Source organism: Somniosus microcephalus, chromosome 12 (genome assembly GCF_052327205.1).
Source record: "Somniosus microcephalus isolate GS21.2 chromosome 12, FLI_Smic_1.0, whole genome shotgun sequence".
NCBI lineage: Eukaryota > Metazoa > Chordata > Chondrichthyes > Squaliformes > Somniosidae > Somniosus > Somniosus microcephalus.
The window spans coordinates 121,291,219-121,314,392 of NC_140998.1; the positions used below are offsets into that span (position 1 = coordinate 121,291,219).

A 23,174-nucleotide genomic window follows, 5' to 3' on the forward strand; every position below is an offset into this window, starting at 1 on the left:
AGCTTTCTCGCCTTTCATTGTCCCCTTACCCTCAAGGAGTTATGCTCACTCATTCTTGGGTTGTGCCTTCCTTTCCTGTAGATCTATAACAGCAATGGGGGGCAGAAGATGACGAAGAGGAGGTAGATGCTAACGAGTCAAAGTAGGAATAAATTTGTTTTCGGTGGACTGTGACAATATTGATGGTGACGACAAGGAGAGAATGATGAATGATGACCATGCCACACAAGAGTCCCTGGTGCAAGACACAGCTCCATCCTTCTCTGTCCTGACATCCCCCCGCCCCCCACACACACACAATTTCACCCACTGCTTCACTTACTTTCTCACTCCCATGCACCAGCTCAAATATTTCACCCGGGGGAAGTAGATAATGTAAATGATGATGTGGCACCTGGTGATGAGAGGTGTGGGTGAGTATGTGTCATTGGAGGCTTCAGAGAAGGCTTTGGAGTCATGGGGCCCAGATCTTACGGCTACTCGCCTAAAAAGGATGCTTGAGGAACATCAATCACAAGCGAAGGTCAGTCTCTGAGGATGTGCAGCAACGGACGGGTGTGACTCTGAACTGTACAGCCTTCCTTTACAATATCAGACATTGAAGGCATCAATAGAACATGTGGCAGCTTCATTGGAGTCTCTGGCAGTCCCCTACCTCAGAAGTGACCCAGGCCCCCCTTCTCCATCGAAGCACAGATTGTTGCCCTGGGAGTAGTCGGGTACGATTAGGCAGGACCTGTGTGCTGACTTTGTTACTTAGGGCTGGGATGCGGGCTACTGTCTCTCCGGGCTTTTAGGAGCCGATAGAAGTCGTTAGATCTGCCATTCTGCTGATCAGTGAACAAACAGATGCAGGATAAAGTAGAATGGTTTTGATTGGAATCAACCAGCATGAGGTTTCAGTTTCTGAAGCACATGCCAGGCATCTAGCTTATCCTCTCAGAGCACCACACAAGTGGGATACCGGAGGCAAGACCATGTTAACCAAGCAGAAGATCAAGAGATCCTATCTGCATAATGTCCTTTCCACGACCAAACTGCCCCAAGAGAAGGGCCACCTCAGACCTATGAGCCCTTTATAGCATAGGATCAGCTAACTACCTCTCATGATACTGGCCTACAACGTGCACCTTGGAGAAGTCTTCAAATAGGAGAAAAATATGCTTATTTAGACAACACAGGTGAAACATGGTATGAAGAAAGATAGGATGGCTAATGACCACTCTATAAGTAGCTGCAATAAAGGAGAAGGTCCACTTATTTCATGCTCATGTTTTCATGGAGATTATAAAGACTTTCAGGGTCAGATTGGAGCAGGGAGGTGCTGTCAGGTTCTAGGATGCATAATGCATAGAAAGAATTGTCATATTTCTGAAAGCAGAGAAAATGGAGTAATGACAGCAGTAACAAAGGGAGACTATTAAATAGATGAGAACACTTCATTGGTAAGTTCATATTGGATGTTTCTTGCAGTTGTCACTGAGGACTCCTCCAAGTGACGGCCCTCCTGATGATGCACTCCATGCTCCTCTGCCTTTAAAGCAGCTGGAGCCACCTCACTTGCGCCAATATCAGCTGATGCTGGCAATGATACACCTCTTTGGTTTTGCTCTGTTACCCATGGTGCTACAGGAGCGCAACTCTTGGGTTTTAGTCACTCCCTCGCCAGTCACCCTCATTTGCATTTATTACAATAAGCTCCAAGCAGCATCAGTGCACACGTTGCAGAACTGATCGTAAAAAGCAGCAAAGTCATTACGGGTGTAAACCCAGCGGAGAAAGCGTTCTCTCCCCCCCGCCCACCTCAGTTTACAGGACTCAAAAAATAAAATTGCCATTCCAATGCCATTCTGATGCCAATAATGTGCTGGCAATGGCATGTAACTTTGCGGCCAAAGCATTTTGTGCAGAACTATTTAACTAATAATATTCAAAAGTTTAGTAATTGTACACATTTACCAGCAAGTGGAAAACCTGTTCACTTGCCTTCAAATGGTAGAAATGTCATTACAAATTATACTGTACCCAATACCAAACCAAAACCAATAATATACTAACTGAACATATACTGTAAGAATTAATAGAATACAAAGAGCTAAACTATGTCTATTTTATGGGTTTCTTATGATTTCTATGGCTTCAGTACTTACATTGTCATACAAAGCTTGAAGTGTCTCCAAATCCACCACGGAATTGTCGAGATTCAAAATAGCTGAAATTACACATTACACGGCACATTAACTCACATTTATTGGTAATGGTCAATGTTCTGTCAGATTATACTAGTACTGCATACTTATTGGAATCCTATGTATAGTTCACATAAACAGACAAATATATATATCTATATGTCATTGTTTTTGAGCCACATTACATGTTTTACAGAAAGAACCAGCATTTTAAAAGACCTGTTACTGGTATACCCTTTCTGCAATGGTCACTCAAGTATAGTTAAAATAATGCATTTCTCTTAATTGCGGTTATAAAACTTATTGAGCTAGTCTTACAAAACAAAAATGATGCAAGCTAATCTTACACTAAAAGGTTGTCTCTGGCACTGAATATTATTATATGTCATAGCATTGCAAGATAGACTAACAAGTTGCATCCGCAAAATGTGTTCAATTGGGTAGTCAGGCTGCTAGCCTTCTAAAGGGTTACAAATCCTTATTAGCAATCTAAACATATATATTGTCTGCTCAAATTTTCCACTTTATTGAAACTTTGAGATAAACAGAAAGGAAGCAGACACATGCTGTGAAGAGCTGGTAATTTTATTGGATTCTTGTAGCTAGAAAAAACTGTTGCTCAGCCAAGTCTGGCTTTTGAAATCTATTTTGAGGTAAATTAAGGCAAACATTTTCCTGTGGCACTATGGTGTCCGCTCACAAAAACAAGAATTTATATACAGAAAGATCATTAGTGTAGCATTGTGCCCATTTGGTTATAATAACCGTCACTGACGACAAAAAACAGATCAGCATCGTGCACTTAACAAACTAGCAGGCACACACATTAAAACACTTTCTAACTAAATTCATGTACTGTGACACATAAAACGAATGGAGTATTTGGAATCCACATGTTCTTGGTTTGGTTGTATTAATTTACCGATTGTGTGAACTTATGCTATCCTGAGCCTGAAGACAAACTTAATTATTTTCAAAAGACATTTAGCCCAGCACATCCATAAAAGCTCATATGTCATTCTGCTGTATTCAAAGTAGATTCTGTTGGAAGCTTTTTAGATATTTTCCACAGGTAGCCACAGCAAAGCAGCACTTCCTTTGTTTATTATTCCTTTTGACATTCAGCAAGGAAAATCTGATTTTCTCCCCTTTGCCAAGTCTTTCTATATTGATTTAGTGATTTAGAAAAATCATTTAACTACACAAAAGTCACTTGCCTCAGACTTTCTGGGACCATTCAAATGCAACTTTTTTTTTTCCTCGCTGGAAAGCTTTCTGAGGGATTATGCTTCATGTGGGAGCAGAGAAGAACAACATTACATTTTTATTTGTAAAGTTCAGAGGAGACTGTCACCAAGGCAGCTAGCCAGAGGAATATGAGAGCAGTGATAAAATCCCTCTTGGCTTAACTTTGTGACCTGTCTGTTGTGCCAGTCTTTAACAGACATGTCAGCCATCCACAGAGCACTCCCTGGAGGATGCCCGTGGTCCGACTGACTTTCTGTCATACCACAATAACTGTGTGATTTATGATGCGGAGAATTGTGATAGGATTGACATACGGTTGAGAGACTAGCAGAGCCCTTATGCCCCACAAAGTCATGAGCAAAATGGTTCTGGCACCAGTTCTGGCCCAGGTTCATCAGGCTAAACCCCTTGATCTTCAAGGCAGATTCAAAAGAACACATGTTACAAGTTATTCAGAACAAAGAAAATATTTTTTAAACCTCTAGATTTGCTCAGCTTTGGGTCAGCAAGTCTGGTCTAACAGGGTGGTTTGCTGGCCTGTAATGAAAACTAGTATGAAGAATCTTTTAACTCTAATCTGTTATTCAGATTCTATCCAATGTACAATCACTAAAGTTGGTGCAAACACAATGAGCATGTCTTGTGTTCGCGCTGGGCACAAAGCACGCTTCTCTTTCCAGTAATTGACAACATGAACTAAGATAACAGAAACGTTAAAGCAGCCATGTTGAAATAGTCATCGTCAAATATAAAATACTGAGCAAGGAGCAAAGGTGTTCACACATCTGAATGTTCTTTAAATACAACAATAGAAATAAAGTCATTCTGCATTCCTGCCATCCTGGGAATAGGGCCTTTACATTTTGATGTATATTTTTTTGGGTGCTGCATTTCTGTCACCATCCCCTGGCTTTTTGGTTCTTTGAACAGTTTAGTAAAAAGGAGGCTGGCCCATCTGATCTCATCATGCATTAGAGTATATCCTTCAACTGCTTCAACACGGAGCCCAAAATATTTGAATGACAAATGTCACAATGTTTTCATATTCATTTATGGTACCAAGTTAGGGAGGAACAAATGCAGAAACAAGCTACACTGCTGTGAAAGAAAAATGCTCGAGGATTTTTGCATCGTAGTTTAAATCCTAGGCGACTAATAATAATCAGTATCCATATAGTTTATTTATAAATAATTCAATACAGATTTGTAGACTCTCAATACTTTATTAACTAATTCAGATTGTCTATAAAAAATGTAGCAGTATATGAGCAGGTGTGGTATCCATAGACTGCCAGGGAAATCAGATGCATGGATCAACTAGATAGGCTGGGGAATTCGATACATAGAAACCCATTAGTAATGCCACAGAAACTGGACACTGTAGTTAGGTAAGCCCCTGGGTCACCAGGGGATTCAAACATCATAAACAGATAGCCCACCGGAATTTGAGTGATATTAAATGCCATAGAGAGATAGCAACACTAGATTGCTAGGCATTGCTATGAATAGATGCCATCATTAGACCACCAGAGAAATTACACATCACAGATTAGTAGCCCCAACTAGATTAGCAGGGAATTTGGGCAGCACGCACAGAAAAATACATCAGCCACCAGGAAAATGCCAGGGTCCCATTAAGCTACCACTGACACATTGGATAAAAATTGTGAGGTCCTCTGCTGCCAGGCCCCTCAAAATTTACTCTTTGTATTTCTGGTAGTTTAATGAGACTGACAGTTGAACATTTTTCTTTTGCTCTTTGACCATCATTGAGATGGACGGAAAATTGTGGGCAACACGCCCATAATTATCTGATATGTGGTGACTGCATGCAAGACCAGGGGTGAAAACCTTGCAAAATATTTCAGATACATAGGTACTATACCAACTTAGAAATTAGGTGAATGAGATAGATTGGATGGATACATGGCAACAGATTTATAAAAGTTAAACGCAAATAATTTAAATTGATCTATCCACCAATTGTTTCCTTTCTTAAGCCTACAAAATTTGGATACACATAAAATAATGATGGACATTTAAAAATAGCACGAAACTTGTGGAAGATGGACAAAAATAGCAAACTGGTCGTCTATGCATGTGAAGTAGAATTTTCTTGAAGTGATTAGGTATATCTGGTGCAAAATTTGAATATTTTTAAATAGATCTGAACCATTGTAATTCAGATTAATTTAGATTCAGAAATTTATCCTTAGTAATTAAGATGAGCACAGATCGGAGGCCACAGATCAAAGCTCCCCAGAACTGGGACAGGAGTAGTATATTTAGGATGGTGAATAGTGATGCACTTATTTCCCAGCAACGTTGTAAAAGTGGGTGACTGTGATTGGGACTTAGGGTGAGCAGAAAGCTTAGAAAATGCCTCTTCTACTGCACTAAGCAAGCACTTCTTTAAACACAAAATATATCACATACTTAATGTTCTTAGGATTTTTCATTTATAAAATAATCAAAATGAAGTAGGTTTATATATGTTGCTCAAACCCATAAAGCATACCTTGCTGAATATCTTTCATTTCCAGATGTAGACTTGATATAAGAATTCCCACTGTTTGAGAGCGTTTGCCATCCAATAACTTTACAATCTGTAATTGAAATGGAAATTTAGAAAATAATAATATTTGACACTAAAGAACTTTTAAAAATGTGTTCTTGGGCTGTGGGCAACACTGGTAAGGCAGTATTTATTGCCCAACCCTAGTTGCGACGAACGCATTAAGAGTCAACCATACAGTGAGACTGGAGTCATGTGTAGGCCGTACCAGGTAAGGGTGTCATGTTCCTTTCCTCGAAGGACATTAATGAATCAGTTGCGTTTTTATAACAATCCAACAGCTTTCCTGGTTGTTTTCTGGTGCTTGCCCAAAATTTACTGTATATCTTGAATGCCATTGCTTAGCAGTATACAAATGAGAATGAAATAGATGTTAGTGGATTGATGTATGTTAGTGCATCGACAGATAAAATGCAATGAAGGGGCTATGCAGATGGTTTAACTGGCTAGTTGATCTCAGGCGGGGTGACAGTGAGGGCGAATAGTCTCAGGGTCCTTAGATTAAGGAGAGAAAATCAGCCCACTGCTGATCATTACCCAGTGACCCTAGATGGAAATGCATATTTTTAAACATAGCTGAGCCATTGTAATTCTGGATTTTTGGTGAAAGTAGAATCAGGCTTTTGATGTCCCTTGTAATTAAACAGTCAACACACATTGGACAAGTAATGGCCACTTGTGTAAGGTATTGGCAGTGTCTGGCACCAATGGAGGCATGCTGCAGCAAGAGTTTTACAGCATTAAGGGGGAGAAATTGAGTATAGCCCCGTTTGGGGCGCCAGCCTCGCCATGGCGCTAAAAGTAGCGCCCCGGAAGCATTCGCGGCTGCCCGCCGGAAATTGAGTGGTAGCGCCCCAAAGGGAAGCGCGGCGCTACTGGAGGCGCCCCGCATCCCTCTTGGGGCGCTGCGACTGAACATCGTAACACAACGTGCCGCAGCGCCACACGGTTCGGCACGTCGCGCTGCGGTATTGCAGGCCTTCCTCCCCTTTTTAAAGGGGAGGGGCCTTGTACAGCGCGATCTGGGGCCCAGCTGGGCCCCCGAGGATCGGGAATGCAGGCAAAAGAGCCCGGCACCGAAGAGAAGTGCCGGGCTCTTGGAACACAGCCGGCATTCCGCGCGGGGGGGGGGGGGGGGGGGTTCAGGAGGCCGGGGACGGGAGCGCAGGCAGGTGCTGGCAGGTGGCCAACAACAAAAATGGCCGCCCCGCACCTCTCCTTTAATTTGCGCCTCCCCGGCCGCAGATAGGCCCCCCTGAACCGGTCGGACATAGCGTCCGGCGGTAAATCAGGGGACACTGCCAAATATCGCGGCTGGGGCATCAGCGGGGCGCTGCGCACACCGATGACGTCATCGGTAGCGGCGCAGCGCTAACGGTTAGCGCCACCACTGACGTCCCGCGGAATTTAGCGGGAGGCGTGGGCAGTGCCACGCCTGGGCGCCAGTTGGCTTGTGACCCACTTAGCGCGCTCTTAAGGCGCTAACGGGTGGTGCAACCTACTGAATTTCTCCCCCTAAATCTCTATGAATAGTCAATTGCAATCCATACATTGTAATTACACATCAATTCAAGTAAGTACTCATAGTAATTATTCTTACATCTGACAATATATGGTGTGTCTATGTGCATCAGACATGGAGACAAACTTACTTTAGACTAGCTGTTGTACATAGGCAAATCTACAACAATAATTTCCATTTCCTTAGCACCTTTAGTTTAAAAAATATTCTAAGACACTTCGTAGAATAAATGTATAGATGCCAAGCCAGAAAAGGAAAGATTAATGTGGGTGAACCAAACACTGATCAAAAAAATGGGTATTGACCATGTTTCTAAAGGAGGAGAAAGAGCTGGAATGTAGAACAGTTTAGGGATAAAATTCCAGTAGGTAGGATTCAGGCAGCTAAAGGCCCTACCACTGACGGTGAAGCAAAAGGTGGGTTGGAGAGGGGGAGGGGGAGGGAAGGATGGGAAGCACAACATGTCAGAGTCAGAGGAATGGAGTGTTCAGGTGTTGAGATATGTAGGCTTGGACAAAGCTGCAGATGTAGGGTAGGGTAGGGATTTAAACATTTTAAATTTAATGTGTTGTGGAACCAGAAGTCTATGTTGGTCAAGTGAGCACAGGGGTAGTGGGAAAATAGGACTTGGTGTGGAATAGAATACCTGCAGCAGAGCTTTGTACAAGTTGGAGTTTGTACAGGGTGGAAGATGGGAGGTCAACAAGGAAGTATTGGAATAGTTGAGTCTGGACGTGACAAAGGCATGAGAGTTTCAGGGACACTGGTGCTGAGGTAGTGGTGGAGTAGGAAGGAATGAAACCATGCAAGGTTAGTCCCAGACAGCTGAAAAATGGATGAGGGGCACTGCAGAAGCATGGTGTGGTCGACTGTATCAAATGCTGTGCAGAGACTAAGGAGAATGTGGATGAATAAAGCACCACAGTTACAGAAGATATTGTTCATGACTTTGACTGGGGCTTTTTAAAATTGCTGTGGGAGACACGGAAGTTGGAATGTAGGAATTCAAATGGAATTGCAGAAGAAATGGAAGGTGATGGACTTAGAGAGGAGTTGGAGACTGGAGACTGGAGACGAGGCGATAAGTGGCTAGGGCAGAGCAGTCAAGAAGGGCCTTTTGAGGAGAAGGTGATAATGACCATTTTGAAGTAGTGAGGGATGGTGCCCAAGGACAAGCAACTATTGCTAATGTCAGCTAGCATGGGCCAAGAGGAGGAGTTGGGTGGTCAGGAGTTGAATAGGAGTGGATTGTGGGAGCAGGAAGCAGGTCTGATGAACAGAATGAGCTTGGAGAGCACATGGGGGGAAATAGGGAAGAAACTGCATAGTTGGGCTGTCAAAGATCTTGGGTGTAGAGGACTGGGGGTGGGGGGGGGGAAAGGAAGGGGGCGATGGTCATTATGGAAACGAATGAACTCCATGAATTCCTCGCACTTGTTTCCAATGATGAGGGAGGAGGGATGGGAAAGTGGGGTTTAAAGAGGCAGTTGGTTGTAGAAAAAGGAGCTGAGAGTTATCCAGGATGATCTTGGAATAGTGGGCAGGTTTGGCAGAGGAAAGGGAACAACAGTACTTGTATTTGTTTTTATATTTATACAGCGCCTTTAACATAGTAAAACGTCCCAAGGTGCTGCACAGGAGTATTTTAAGACAAAACATTTGACACTGAGCCACATAAGGATAAATTAGGGCAGGTGACCAAAAGCTTGGTCAAAGAGGGAGATTTTAAGGAGCGTCTTAAAGGAGGAAAGAGAGGTAGAGAGGCGGACAGGTTTAGGCAGGGAATTCCAGAGAAAAGGGCCTAGGCAACAGAAGGCACGGCCACCAAGGGTTGAGCGATTATAATCAGGGATGCTCAAGAGGGCAGAATTAGAGGAGCGCAGATATCTCGGGGGGTTGTGGGGCTGGAGGAGATTACAGAGATAGGGAGGGGCGAGGCCATGGAGGGATTTGAAAACAAGGATGAGAATTTTGAAATCGAGGCGCTGCTTAACTGGGAGCCAATGTAGGTCAGCGAGCACAGGGGTGATGGGCAAACGGGACTTGGTGCGAGTTAGGACATGGGCAGCTGAGTTTTGGATGACCTCAAGTTTATGCAGGGTGGTTGTACTTGATATAGCCAAAACTAATCTGGCAATGGATGACAAGTTCAGCTGTACACCAAGTGTGCTCAATTTTGTGCCCCTCAGACTTGAGAGAGCAAAGATGGGTGGCTGCACTAGGGGAATTAAAAGAGTGGGAGATAGTTCTGCAAGAAGTAGAGGCATCAAAAATATAAGTATGCTTGAAAATGATACATCTTCAAACAAATTTGAAATGTGTTTCATGCAAGGTACTTCACAGTAGGTTGTGTTTGTTTAACCAGACTTTCTCTGGCTCACTTTCTGTCAGCACTTCTTTAAACTGAAAAGACACAATGACGTTTGAAGTTGAAGACTAATCTATGTATCAGATATATGCAATCCCAAAAGGAAAATATGGCCACTGCACATGTGAAATAGTTCAAAGTCACTAGTGCATCCCCATGGCATTGCTCATCAGTAGCTTCAGATCTGTAGCAGGACTGTGATGTTTAGCTGCTAACCTGACCTGTCCCTTTAAGGCCGCTGCTCTAAATGGGAAAATCTGGGTAGCTGAAGCTGCAGAGGTCAATCAGAGGGCAGTTGCAACTAATTTGTGAATTTCAGGTTGCAGGGCTTTCTTCTTTTTTAAGGATTGCTTTGCCCCTATGAAAAAGTGAGAGGTCTGATGTATGATAAACAAGCACTGGATGGAAAATTTTCATAATCAGCAAATCTTCCATGGCATTCGTCATGGTAAGCCAGATGATATAATGGGCCAAATATTGCTGGAGTGGGGCATTGTGCGGCATGCGCTGTTAGAATCATAGAATCTTACAGCACAGAAGGAGGCCATTCAGCCAGTGATGCCTGTGCCGGCTCTTTAAAAGAGTTGTCCAATTTAGTCCTGTACCCCAGATCTTTCCCCATAACCCTGCAAATTAGTCCTCTTCAAATACACGTCCAATTCCCTTTGGAAAATTCCTATGGAATCTGCTTCCACCACACTTTCAGGTAGTGTGCACCAGATCTTAATAAGTCTCTGTGTGAAAACATTTCTCCTCATTTCCCCTCTAGTTGTTTAGTCAATTATTTTAAATCTATGACCTCTGTTTACCAGCCCACTTGCCAGAGGAAACAGTTTCTCCCTACTTGATCATCAAAACCCCTCATAATTTTGGCTACCTCTATTAGGTCTCCCCTTACTCTTCTCTGCTCTAAGGAGAACAATCCCAGCTTCTCCAATCTCTCCACATAACTGAACTCCCTCATTTTTGATATCATCCTAGTAAACCTCCTCTGTACTCTCTCCAGGGCCTTGACATCCTTCCTAAAGTGTGGTGCCCAGAAATGTACACAATACTCCAGCTGAGGCCTAGCTAGAGATTTATATAGCTTTAGCAGGACTTCCTTGCTTTTGTATTCAATACCCCTATTTACAAAGCCAAGTATCCCCTACGCTTTCTTAACTGCCTTATCAACTTGCCCTGCCACCGTCAAAGATTTGCACCCCCAGGTCCCTCTGCTCTTGCATCCCCTCAAAATAGTACCATTTAGATTATGCTGTCTCTCCAAGTTGTTTCTCCCAAAGTTCATCACTTCACACTTACCCACATTAAATTGCATGTACCATGTGTCTGCCCATTTCACCAGTCTATCCATGTCCTCCTGAAGTCTGCTACTATCCTGCTCACTATTTACTACATTGCCAAATTTTGTATCATCTGTGAACTTCAAAAATTGTACCCTATACCCAAGTCTAGGTCATTTATATAACAAGAGAAAAGCAATGGTCCTAATACTGCCCCCAGGGGGATCCCACTACATACTTCTCTCCGGTCAGAAAAACATCTGTTCACCACTACTCTGACTCCTATTGCTCAGCCAATTGCGTTTCCATGTTACCGCTGTCCCTCATTGACTTTTTCCTGCAACCTTCAGCTCAAAATGTTTTTGTGCCGTAACTTGCTGGAAGCATGAGTTGATAGCGAAGGTAACAGGGCATCTGGGACTTTAGTGAACAATGGAACCAAAAATATCTCCATAACCAATGAGATTCAAGGACTGAGAAAGAAACAGAGGAACGCCAGAGATGGAGGGTGAATTAGAGTCAAATCAGGTACAGGAAGAGAAATAAAAAGAGGGAAAGTAAGATTGGATTGAGAGAGAGAAAATAAAAGAGGCAGAAAGGAAAAGTAAGAAACCTTTTATAAAATTTTTAATTTTAAAATCTCTAGCAACAATTTATTACATGCAACTCAACAGTTTAAATTGTTCCCTTTCTAGGCCGGAGAGTTTGATTGACATTGCATTAACAATTATCACATCATTTAAAGGGTACTTATGCTATTAATTATGTGCCCAACTCTCTGCAGTGAGTTTAATGGGCAATTAGTGTGCAAATCCTGCATGTTCTTAAAAATAATGGGGGGGCTAAGGGCAAGATGCCATTTGTGCAAAGTAAACGGCATGCAGCGTAAATCGACCAGCAAGTTCAGGGGATTCACAACCCGTGGCGTATCTCTTCATCCCCTGAACTTGCTGGCCAATTTTGCACATTAACAATGGCATGCGTCATTAACATGCCATTATTTTTCCAGCAAAATTTGGCCCATCATTTTATATGGCGCTGTAAGCAGCACCACTATTCTATCCTGATGGTTTTTAGGCACATCTTCAAAACCTTTTCACCAGGCCACACTCTCCCTTTCTTCTTGCAGGACAAGCTGGCACAGACAGCAGGAAGCAGGCATGAACAGGAGAAAGGTCCACCAAGCATCCATGTCCCGCCCCCATTAGAAGAACCAACCATTGTGGGCAGGGGCACGTCAGAAGCATTGTGACTGGTGGGGTTGTAGGATATGCTCCTGTGCCTCCACTTCTTACTCCTCAGGTGGTTCAAAGGATTGCTCTTTGCAGGATGGACTTATGTAGCATACAGCTTAACACCAGAATCTGGAGATTCTCAGGGCTGTACTGAAAAACATCTCCAAACCTGCTGAAGCAGAGGAACCTCTGTTTTAGAAGGCCACTTGTCCGTTCAATTAGAGCTCTGGTGAGGGGTGGGGTGTTTTCATTGTAACGCTCCTCAGCATTTGTACTTGGGTTCCTGTCAGGAGTCATAAGCTGGGTTGCCTGGGGTTTCCTCCGGGTGCTCCGGTTTCCTCCCACAGTCCAAAGATGTGCGGGTTAGGTTGATTGGCTATGATAAATTGACCCTTAGTGTTAGGGGGATTAAATACGTGGGGTTACGGGGATAGGGTGGGATATGTGTTGGTGTAGGGGTTACGGGGATCGGGTGGAATATGTGTCGATGCAGGCTCGATGGGCCGAAATGGCCTCTATCTGCACTGTGGGGTTTCTGTGATTCTGTGATTTCTGTGATATCTCTTGTCCCTCAGCAGCCAGCCTGACAGCTGATGGTCTGGATGGCGGCGAGGGGGACAATTGAGGATTGGCGCAGCATAAATGCATCATGATAACTGCCAGGAAACCTGGCACAGACCTGCATGGTGCGCTGCCTGCGGTCACACACAAGCTGTACATTCAAGGAGCTCTTCCTGTTAACGAAGATGCCGGGTTCTTCGTATGGAACATGCAAGGCTACACGGGTACAGTTGATGATGCCCTGAACCTTTGGGAAGCCTGCAATTCTAGTGATGCCCTAAGCACTTTCTTCTTGTTCTACTGCCTCCTTTGAGAACGGGATGAATTTGTTCCGCTTATCAAGGAGGGTATCTGGGACCTGCCTGATGCAGCAATGGGTTGCAAATTGTCTGATTTTGCTAATGTCACCTGTTGCAACCTAGAATGACCCTGAAGCATAGAAATTCAGAGCCACAGTCACCTTTATAGCCACAGACAGTAATGCTTGTGCCCTAGTGCTGGGCTGCAGTTACATAGAATTTTACAACACAGAAACAGGTCATTTGGCCCAACAGGTCTATGCCAATGTTTATGCTCCACCCCATATACATATCCTTCTATTCCTTTCTCCCTCATCTATCTATATATATAAATCGGTACATCTGTCCTTCTGCCTGTCTGTCTGTCATCGCGTATGCGTCTGGCGGGCTATGCGCTCAAAAGTTACAGGGCGTACCTACGCGCGCGTTACCTCCAAAGAAAGCTTACGCTTCCGAGACGGTTTTAAGCGTATTTACGTTTCGGCCGGGCTAAAATCGCGCCTGCGGTATCCCAAAAACCTTCAACATTCCGCTCATTAGCATCTCATTATCCGCTCATTAGCGACAGAGTGACCTCGAGGTCGACCAATCATACGGTGGCTTGCTGCCGCGTGCGGCCGGGCCCTCCTACGGTCGAGTGACGGGACAATTGACCAATCCTACGCTTTGGTGACCTGACGGTCGACCAATCGGTGCGTGTGTGGGCGGGCCTTATCGTTCTGAACCGAGGTGAGTCGCCGCCATCTTGCTTCCATTCTTTTTCCTGCTTTCTGCGTCTTTCTTTTCAAATATACATTTCCACCAAAATAAAATTGAATTTATTAAATTGTTTTTTAAAAAAATCACTCATTTGCAAATATTTTCTCTAACCTGAACATTCTTTTTCCTACCTTTCCCCGTTTTTTTCTTAGGCCTGAAAGCCTGCGCCTTTCTTGCCCAGCCACGCCCGAGCTAGGTGATTGGGCTTCTGCTAAGCTCCTCACCCCACCCCCCGTGTCACCTTACCCAGGGCAACGGCGTCAGCCACGAGGGTCAGGGTGCGCGCGCAGCAGCAGCAGGTGAGACGCGGCGTCTCTGTTCCGCGCTCGGCTCGGGCGGGTGGGGGGCGGGGCTCTCGACAGTGCTCTCGGCCTTGGTGAGTGTTCCGCGCTCGGCTCGGGCGGGGGGGGCGGGGCTCTTGACAGTGCTCTCGGCCTTGGTGAGTGTTCCGCAATCGGCTCGGGCGGGGGGGGGGCGGGGCTCGGACAGCGGGGCGGCTGGGGCTTGGAGAGCATGGCTCTCGAGAGTGCGGGGCGGGGGCTCCGAGAGCGGCCCCTTCCCCCCCTGCCCCCCTTCCCCCCCGCCCCCCCTGCCCTCCCTTCCCCCCCGCCCCCCCTCCCTCCCGCCCCCCCACCCGCCCTCCCTTCCCCCCACCCGCCCTTCCCCCCAGTCGCTCTCTCTCTTCCCCCCAGTCGCTCTCTCTCTTCCCCCCAGTCGCTCTCTCTTCCCCCCAGTCGCGCTCTCTCTTCCCCCCAGTCGCTCTCTCTTCCCCCCAGTCGCTCGCTCTCTTCCCCCCAGTCGCTCGCTCTCTTCCCCCCAGTCGCTCTCTCTCTTCCCCCCAGTCGCTCTCTCTCTTCCCCCCAGTCGCTCTCTCTCTTCCCCCCAGTCGCTCTCTCTCTTCCCCCCAGTCGCTCTCTCTCTTCCCCCCAGTCGCTCTCTCTCTCTTCCCCCCAGTCGCTCTCTCTCTCTCTTCCAACAACAACATGCCCTCGAAAAAGCCTCGGCACCGCCGGGCACTTCAGCTAGTATATTTATATAGCTTCCCCTTAAATGCATCTATGCTATTCGCCTCAACTACCTCATGTGGTAGCGAGTTAAACATTCTAACCATTCTCTGGGTAAAGAAGTTTTTCCTGAATTCCTTATTGGATTTATTAGTGACTATTTTATATTTATGGACCCTAGTTTTGGATTTGGAGTTCATGCTGCAACAGTTAACATGGCTCTGCCATAGCCTCCCTTGTGAATCAGAGCCAGTTAAGTTGAGGTAGGATGATTAATTCCTGAAGACCCGCAGGGTGTAAAGCCTCCTGCACCCTCCCCTCCTTCACCCTCTTTCCCAGCAGCTGTAGGTCTGCTCTCTTCCTTGCTACTCTTCCTCATCATTCTCCAGCCCCAATGGGAGTTTGAGCAGCACACCTATAATTTCAGAGATTATGTGCTGAAACCTTTGCACAGCGATACTCCTGCAGCTCCAAAAGTTTTTCACACAGCTACAGCAGCCAACACAAGGCATACAAGCCCACTTGCAGACTAGAAAGACATATTGGAGACCGACCTGAATGCAGCTGAAGATCCCTTTAAATAACACTACTTTAGCCTGCCTCCTGACTGTTGGGAGTCGAGAATTGCTGGATGGGATTAAGAATCAGTGAATCCAGCGCTCCTACAGTTCAATTTGGGAAAAGGGTCCTCAGACAAGCACAGGACCCTTATATTTTAATATTTTAATGATACCCCTGCTGTGGACCAGGCCGACTTAGTCAATATCAGTAACAAGACATCAACTTATTTGTATATTAGATTCTAAGGATCAATGCCAACTTATGTCAATGAAAATTAAAGTGTGGTAAATTTTCAAAACCAACTAAGGGATGACATGGATGAGATGTTTTAGAAAAACAATAATCTTGTTGACTGAGTTATTAACACAGAGAATGAAGTGTTGGGAAATGCTACATACGGTTGCAGGTTCTAAAACGTGGTACTCCTCCGAGTCCAAAATCTGTATTAATGGCCCGTATTTTCCAATGCCTACGGGCGTGTATGCGCTGTGTACACACCCGTAGGGACATCGGAAATGCCAGTTTCAGGTATGCGAAGCGCATTCGCTGAATGGCATTTCCGATCTGTCAAGAATCCTCTTGACAGATCGAACGCCTGCCCTGGAGAAGGGCCTCTGCAGGCGGATAGTTCCGCTTTCTGCAGAACCTCCAACTGCAGAAAACCCTTAGAAATCTTACGCCTGGTAAAAGCAGATGTAAGGCCTGCTTTTACCAGCATAAGAGTTGAAAAAATGTTAAAAAAAATAATTTTTCACTTATTTATCATTTTAAAATACTTTTTAAAAAGGTAAGTTTATTTTTAGCCCCGTAAAAAACTAATTACTTTTTTCAAAAAATTAAATTTTTGTTTAAAATATTTAATTTATTGTAATTTTAACTCATTTTAAAAATGTGATAAAAAATGTATTTAATGTTTTACTGTGTTTTTGGGGTGATCTCCATTCATATATTTGACAGGTCTATCTGTCAAAAGTATGATGGGAGATTCCCTTCTCCTATTGGCTCCCCATGGCCCACATGATCCCAGGGACGCTTGCGAACCACATGCGCCCCTGGGATACGTGGGCCCTGCGCATTTCGACTTTGGAGAAGCCCAGGAGCGGAAGTGCCCAGACCTCGGGAGCCCTCAAGTAAGTTCGTAGATGTTTTTCCGATAGGGGGCATCTGCAGGCAGGAAGCCTCCTATCGGAAATTATGGGCCATTATGTTACTGAGGTCTGCAAAACTGTGGTGTGTTGATAATTAGCACTTTTAACTGCCATTGTTAGATTTTTAAATAATAAAATAATAAAAAAGTTGTGAAAGGTTGAAAACAGCAGTGTTATATTTGGAATGTATTATAGACTACAACAGTAAACTGTTTGTGGTGCCAAGTTCTCTTGGTGCAGTGGACTTCAATTACCTTATATTGTTATAATTAATAGATTATCAGTGTGGAAGGCAGGACTTTTGTCAGGTGATCTCAGTGCCAGACAATTTTTTTCCCCTAAACTCAAAGCATGTTTGCCTCCTACATTAATACCTAAATTTCCAGCCTTCCAAAACAACCCTGTATTTGGTAATTGACTGTAAAGATTGTAAAAATCAGAACTCTGCACTTCTGGGTCAATTTCAAAAAATTGCATTTACAATTAAAATTAATGGATAGGATTGTGGGAAATGCACGTGAATTCCTGATTCTCTGTCCTGAAAGGGATAGTAATGTGGAGACATAGGCAAAAAGGGGTTAAAAATTTAGCTTCAGCACAGCGATACACAGTGTACCAAAGGCAGAAAGGTTCTCTCTCTATACCAAAGCACTTGAGAGAGACAGGTAGAAAGACCCCACTTGATATCAACACCTGGAGCTTTATTGTGGCATGCACCACAAAAGAGAACATCGCGAGACAAGACAATTAAAAAGTTGACCTCAGGAATGAGATAAGTAAGCTGAAAAAATTGAAAATGAAGATGATTGAAGGATTGAGACACTAATGTCAATCAATAGTCTAACTTTACCCATTGGTCATAGGAACATTGGAACAGGAGTAGGCCATTCAGATCCTTGAGCCTGTTCTGCCATTCAATTAGGCATTGGCTGATCTGTACTTCAACTCAATTAATTATATATATTATAGCTTAGAGAGGTAGTTGTATCACTTTTAAGGACATTTAGATTAGTGATTTGTAGTCAAGAAATGTATAGAAACCAACAAATTTGGATTCGAACCAGGAAGTTTGAACTCAAAAACTGTGTGCTCGATAGATATGGTTTCCCCAAATCAAATTCTCTGGGTTTGTAAGTACTTTGTTATTTGGAGGAATAAACTTTGAATAGTTAAACTTTGGTTGTAGATGTATTGTTATACCATCATTGATTCAGCTCCAATAAATATAGCTAGCTAGCTAATAGTGGCACCCAAGAAGGACCGGTAGAGCAATGCATCATAAGCGTGGACTACAAAGCTGATCCCCTTATCGCAGCCTGCCAGGTAGTGTGAGAACTTATACCTGTAGCACTTATAGTTTACAGTTTGATTTTAAATAAGTCACCATGGTAGATAAATCTAATCTAGAGAAGTTCATTGAATAATTTGTCCTTGAGTATCAAGGAACAGACTCTGCGCTGGACACAGTTGACATAAAGACCCATTTGAATGAGTCAAGGTCCTCTTTGATTAAGAAAAGAAGTTAAAGCTGGAGAGGCAGAAAGGAGTAATATTCCAACCAATATATATATATATATATATATAACCTTTCAGACACTAATAGAATCATTTGAACAGCGCTCAAAACATTGTAATAAATTAAAGAAACCTTTACAGGAGAATGAGGAGTTAAAGGCAGCTCTTGAACAGCAAGTAGGGGCTGTGGTGACGTTACAAAAAGACCCTTGATTGTTCACACTGACTGTTGTAAATGGATTATGGAGTTAGAGGTGAAAATAAAAGCCCACATCAGATAGGAGTCAACTGAGTTAGGCAGCAGCTAGGCCTGGTGACTGTTCTGTCTCATTAACCTATTTAGTTCAGAAGCTTATCTGGACCAGCCACATAAATACTGTGGTAACAAAAGCAGGTCAGAGGCTAGGTATTCTGCAGTGAGTGTCTCACCTCCTGACTCCCTAAAGCCTTTCCACCATCTATAAGGCACAAGTAAGGAGTGTGATGGAATACTCTCCACTTGCCTGGATGAATGCAGCTCCAATAACACTCAAGAAGCTCAACACCATCCAGGACAAAGCAGCCCGTTTGATTGGCACCCCATCCACCACCTTAAACATTCACTACCTCCACCATCGGCGTACCGTGGCTGCAGTGTGTACCATCTGCAAGATGCACTGCAGCAACTTGCCAAGGCTTCTTCGGCAGCACCTCCAATACCCGCGACCTCTTCCACCTAGAAGGACAAGGGCAGCAGGCGCATGGGAACACCATCACCTCCAAGTTCCCCTCCAAGTCACACACCATCCTTACTTAGAAGTATATTGCCGATCCTTCATCGTCGCTGGGGCAAAATCTTGGAACTCCCTACCTAACAGCACTGTGGAAGTACCATCACCACACAGACTGTAGCGGTTCAAGAAGGCAGCTCACCACCAGCTTCTCAAGGGCAACTAGGGATGGGCAATAAATGCTGGCATTGCCAGCGACGCCCTGATCCCATAAACGAATAATAAAAAAAAGTAGTTTCTTTTTGAATATTTAGCTTGAGTAAGAGTTATTATATTCTCCCCAGTATTCCTACAGTCCTATTTTTCCTTTCTCTGCAAAAACTGAGGCAAAATACTTATTAATTATCACTGTCATGTCCTCACTCCCAATTACAAGATGCTTTCCTTTGTCTCTCTAAGTGATCTCACCATTTTTGGCTATCCTTTAATTTCTGTGTGTTTATAAAACCCTTTATGTTGACTACCAATCATTTTTCACACTCTTAGCCTTCCTAATCTCGCTTTTTGTTTCCCTTCTGCTCTTTTTATGTTTCTTATAGTTTCAAATTTTTCATAGTAATTCTGAAATGATACAGCAGGATCATTAGGATCAACATTTAGGTGGAGACCCTTTATCAGAACTGGCAAATCTGCTATATATTCCTAGCATTTTCTATGTTTAATGTAGAATGAGTTAATTTTATCGATGGAAATATAGAAAGGACACATTCAACTTTGATCTCCCCAGAACAAAATTCTGCCATTTTTGAAGAAATTAATTCTGAACAAATCCACGGGTTTAAAAACAAGTCACAACACTCTCAATTGAAATAGCACTTACAAAAATTAAATCCATATTTTGAATGTGGTGGTCAAAAGAATTCATAACCAAAACTGTATAACTGAGAACTACAGCTTCTGCCCATACAGACTTCAAAAGAACACACATGTTGACCCAAATTTTATCTAGTACCTTTACTAATAAGTTCAGTCTTGCTTCACAGTAACCACAAATTCAAATAGTCATCTCTGAAAGCTACACATATGCCTGCTGAACTTCCATACTTGGCAGTGGAGTAAGTTCTAACAGGGATAATTGCAGTCTTTGACTGTATGTGATTTGTACAGCTTTCAATGACCTTCCAATTGACCTCATTCTGGGGCAAATACATAGGCTTCCATAATCCCTATTAGGTATGCCTTGTTTGAGGCCAAGATTTGACACAGATATAATTTATTTAAAAAGAGCTGCACTAATTGTAATGATATTGTACTTCCAACAAAAGACTGAATTGGTAATAATATTGGAAAATGCGTACTGCATCTTCTCATTTAAAGTCTATTCTGGAAGTCTGACAGATATCATATTAGGAGAATCAATAAACCCAGAAACCACTTGAAACTGGAATAGACTATCAGTAAACTGAGCCATTGGGAGTAATTTTAAGTACTCCAACAAGTATTTTAAACACTTGTTATTGTCATACTCCAAAGCATATTATGAGCAGAACTTAAAAATATAATGCATTGTTACATCGGTTTGTAACCGTTGTTAGATATAAAACATAACTATCAATACATCATGATAACAATAAAAACATTAGAGGAAGAAGAATGATTGAAAGTGTTTTACAAATTCAACACCTAAAACTGAAACTTTACAGAGCAAAAATATTTATCTCAGTTAATTTACTAACTTAGGCATACTTCTCCATTATAATTCCTCTCCACATAAATAGCATTTTTATTTTATTTCCTTAGAGACCATAAGTCTGGAAAAATAAAACTGAAGTACAAATGTCAAATATTATACTTCTCATGTGGATTTCCATTCTATCTCACTCCCTGTATTGACCACGGTTCTTGTGAAAAGCATTAAACTCTGGTTCATCATACTTCTTCAAAGTATGCATAATAAGTATAGGGTCTCGTTCTATTATTCAATAGAAAATGCGGTGACATGTACAGCTTCTCTATTTTACATTACTAAACTAACCTTTAAAAATTACCTCTCAAAAGAGCACCAGTTACATTAGACATTAAATAAAAACATGTGTTATTAATTACTTTAAGCTGTTTTAAAGAAAAAAACAGAAAAGTTATTGCCTTTAATGTCTTTGATATGATAATCATTCAGCCAAAGGACATTAATAGTGACTGATAGATTTTAATTTTCGTTGCATACATTACACTGATACTTGATAATTCCAGATTGCATTAGCACTTCAATAAATGAAGTAGTTACATGTCTAGTTTTAACCTTGGAACTTTTCTGTTTACAAGCCCTAGAACAAGCCAGAAAAATAATTTCCATAACTCAAATACACACCACTTCCTAAAGATTCCCGCAGGGATTCAAAAGACTTCTGATCCCTAAATGCTGCTAGCTATTTCAAAATCTATGTGTATACATACTTTTACTGCATTTTATAATAACTTTTCCACTATATGCCCTCCTTTCATGTTTCCTTTCAGTAAGCACAAAAGATTTTGAGAATTAAATTTAGGTAATTAAATGTAGTTAAATGTGTCATACAATAAGATTAAAAAATGTTACATCACACGAAGTAATGCCACACTATAATCCAGAAATTTTTGTGGCAATATTAGTTGGCAAATGTTTAATGCATTTGTATGGCATTCCTCGGTTCCCTACTGCAGCAAAGGCATTAACCCATTTAAAATAAACGGGTAATGCCTGTGTTAAAATAGTGGAGAGGGGAATGTAATATGAAGGTGTTACATGTTCATCTCCTAATTTTGCCAAGAGTAAATTCTATTATTATATTTTATATCTCCACAGATAGTTATTGTAATGATCAATAACATGTCATTCTATAGTGGACACTAGGTGGAGCCGTAAAGCTGTATATAGCTGTATGTATAAGACTACACTACCCAGCTGTATGTATATTAAGACTACATTACCCATGAGGTACTAGGCTACCCACAAGGCAGCAGTCAAGATGGAAACCTCTACAGATACTGTACCTAGTCCACATGTGCTCAATAAAGTAACTAGCAAAAGCTAGCTGTGTTCATAATAAGAATGTCTATTTATTAATGAACATAAGATGGTACCAGGATGGTGAAGATCTGCTGAAAATTGTGAAAAGTGACATGGAGAATTTGAAGCCACCAGAGCGTTTGAAACTCACAGGAAACATCGACTACAATTGGCAGACTCTTAAACAACAATTCGAACTCTACATTGCAGCCATCGGATTCGGTACGAAGCCAGACGCAAGGAAGATAGCGTTGCTGATTACGGTTGCAGGCCCACAGGCGATAGAGGTATTTAATACATTTGTATTTAATCCAGAGGAGAACAGAGAAAAATTAGAAGATGTGCTAAAAAAATTTGATGCACATTGCTCTCCCAAAAAGAATGAGACCTATGAAAGATACATCTTCTGTTCTCGGACACAGCAGCAAAATGAGACTTTTGATAGCTTTATAACTGATCTGAAACTGAAAGCACAGACATGTAATTTCTCTGAGCTCAAAGCATCCATGATTCGTGAACAGATTGTGTTTGGTATTCATGATAAAAAAGTCAGGGAACGTCTGTTAAGAGAAACCGAACTAAATTTGGAAAATGCAGTGAAAATATGCCAAGCCAGCGAGCTAGCTCAAAAGCACGCGAAGACTTTCAGTGAAATCAATAATGATGCGATTGTAATGAGTGATAATGCTGCTGTCGGTGCTGTGTCCTACAAGGGGAAGAAGCGTGGGCAGAACAGAAATAAAAAGCAATCGGAGGATGAAATTTTTAATTGTAAACGCTGTGGTTACAAACACCAGTTAAGACAATGCCCAGCGTTTGGAAAAATGTGCACAAAGTGTAATGGAAAGAATCACTTTGCCAAACAATGCTTGTCAAAAGTAAAAACTAAGAAAGGGCAACGAGTTAATGTAATTGAGGACACTGATTTAAGTGAGACATTTTTTGTACGAATGGTGTCATGTGACAATATCAAAAAGGATACAGAAAATGTGCAGCCCTCAGAAGTGGACAATGCTGAACATAAAGTTAATGCAGTAAAAGAGGACAAATGGATGATCCCACTGCAGGTAAATGGAGCATTAGTTACCTTGAAACTAGACACTGGGGCAAAAGCAAACTTAATCAGTATGAGTGACATTAACAATATGAAA

General features: G+C 42.6%; 1 protein-coding gene across 5 annotated transcripts in view; it reads right to left on the bottom strand.

Annotated features, from left to right (window-relative positions):
- Positions 1 to 23,174, bottom strand: part of LOC147109492 (formin-1-like) — a 706,352-nt gene that overhangs the window by 361,986 nt on the left and 321,192 nt on the right. For all 5 annotated transcript variants that reach the window (XM_086003485.1, XM_086003484.1, XM_086003488.1 and 2 more), the window contains 2 exons: positions 5,956 to 6,043; positions 2,151 to 2,212 (listed from right to left, as the gene is read on the bottom strand). In XM_086003485.1, the coding sequence (XP_085859611.1) occupies positions 2,151 to 2,212; positions 5,956 to 6,043 (150 nt within the window). The remainder of the gene's footprint in view (positions 1 to 2,150; positions 2,213 to 5,955; positions 6,044 to 23,174) is intronic.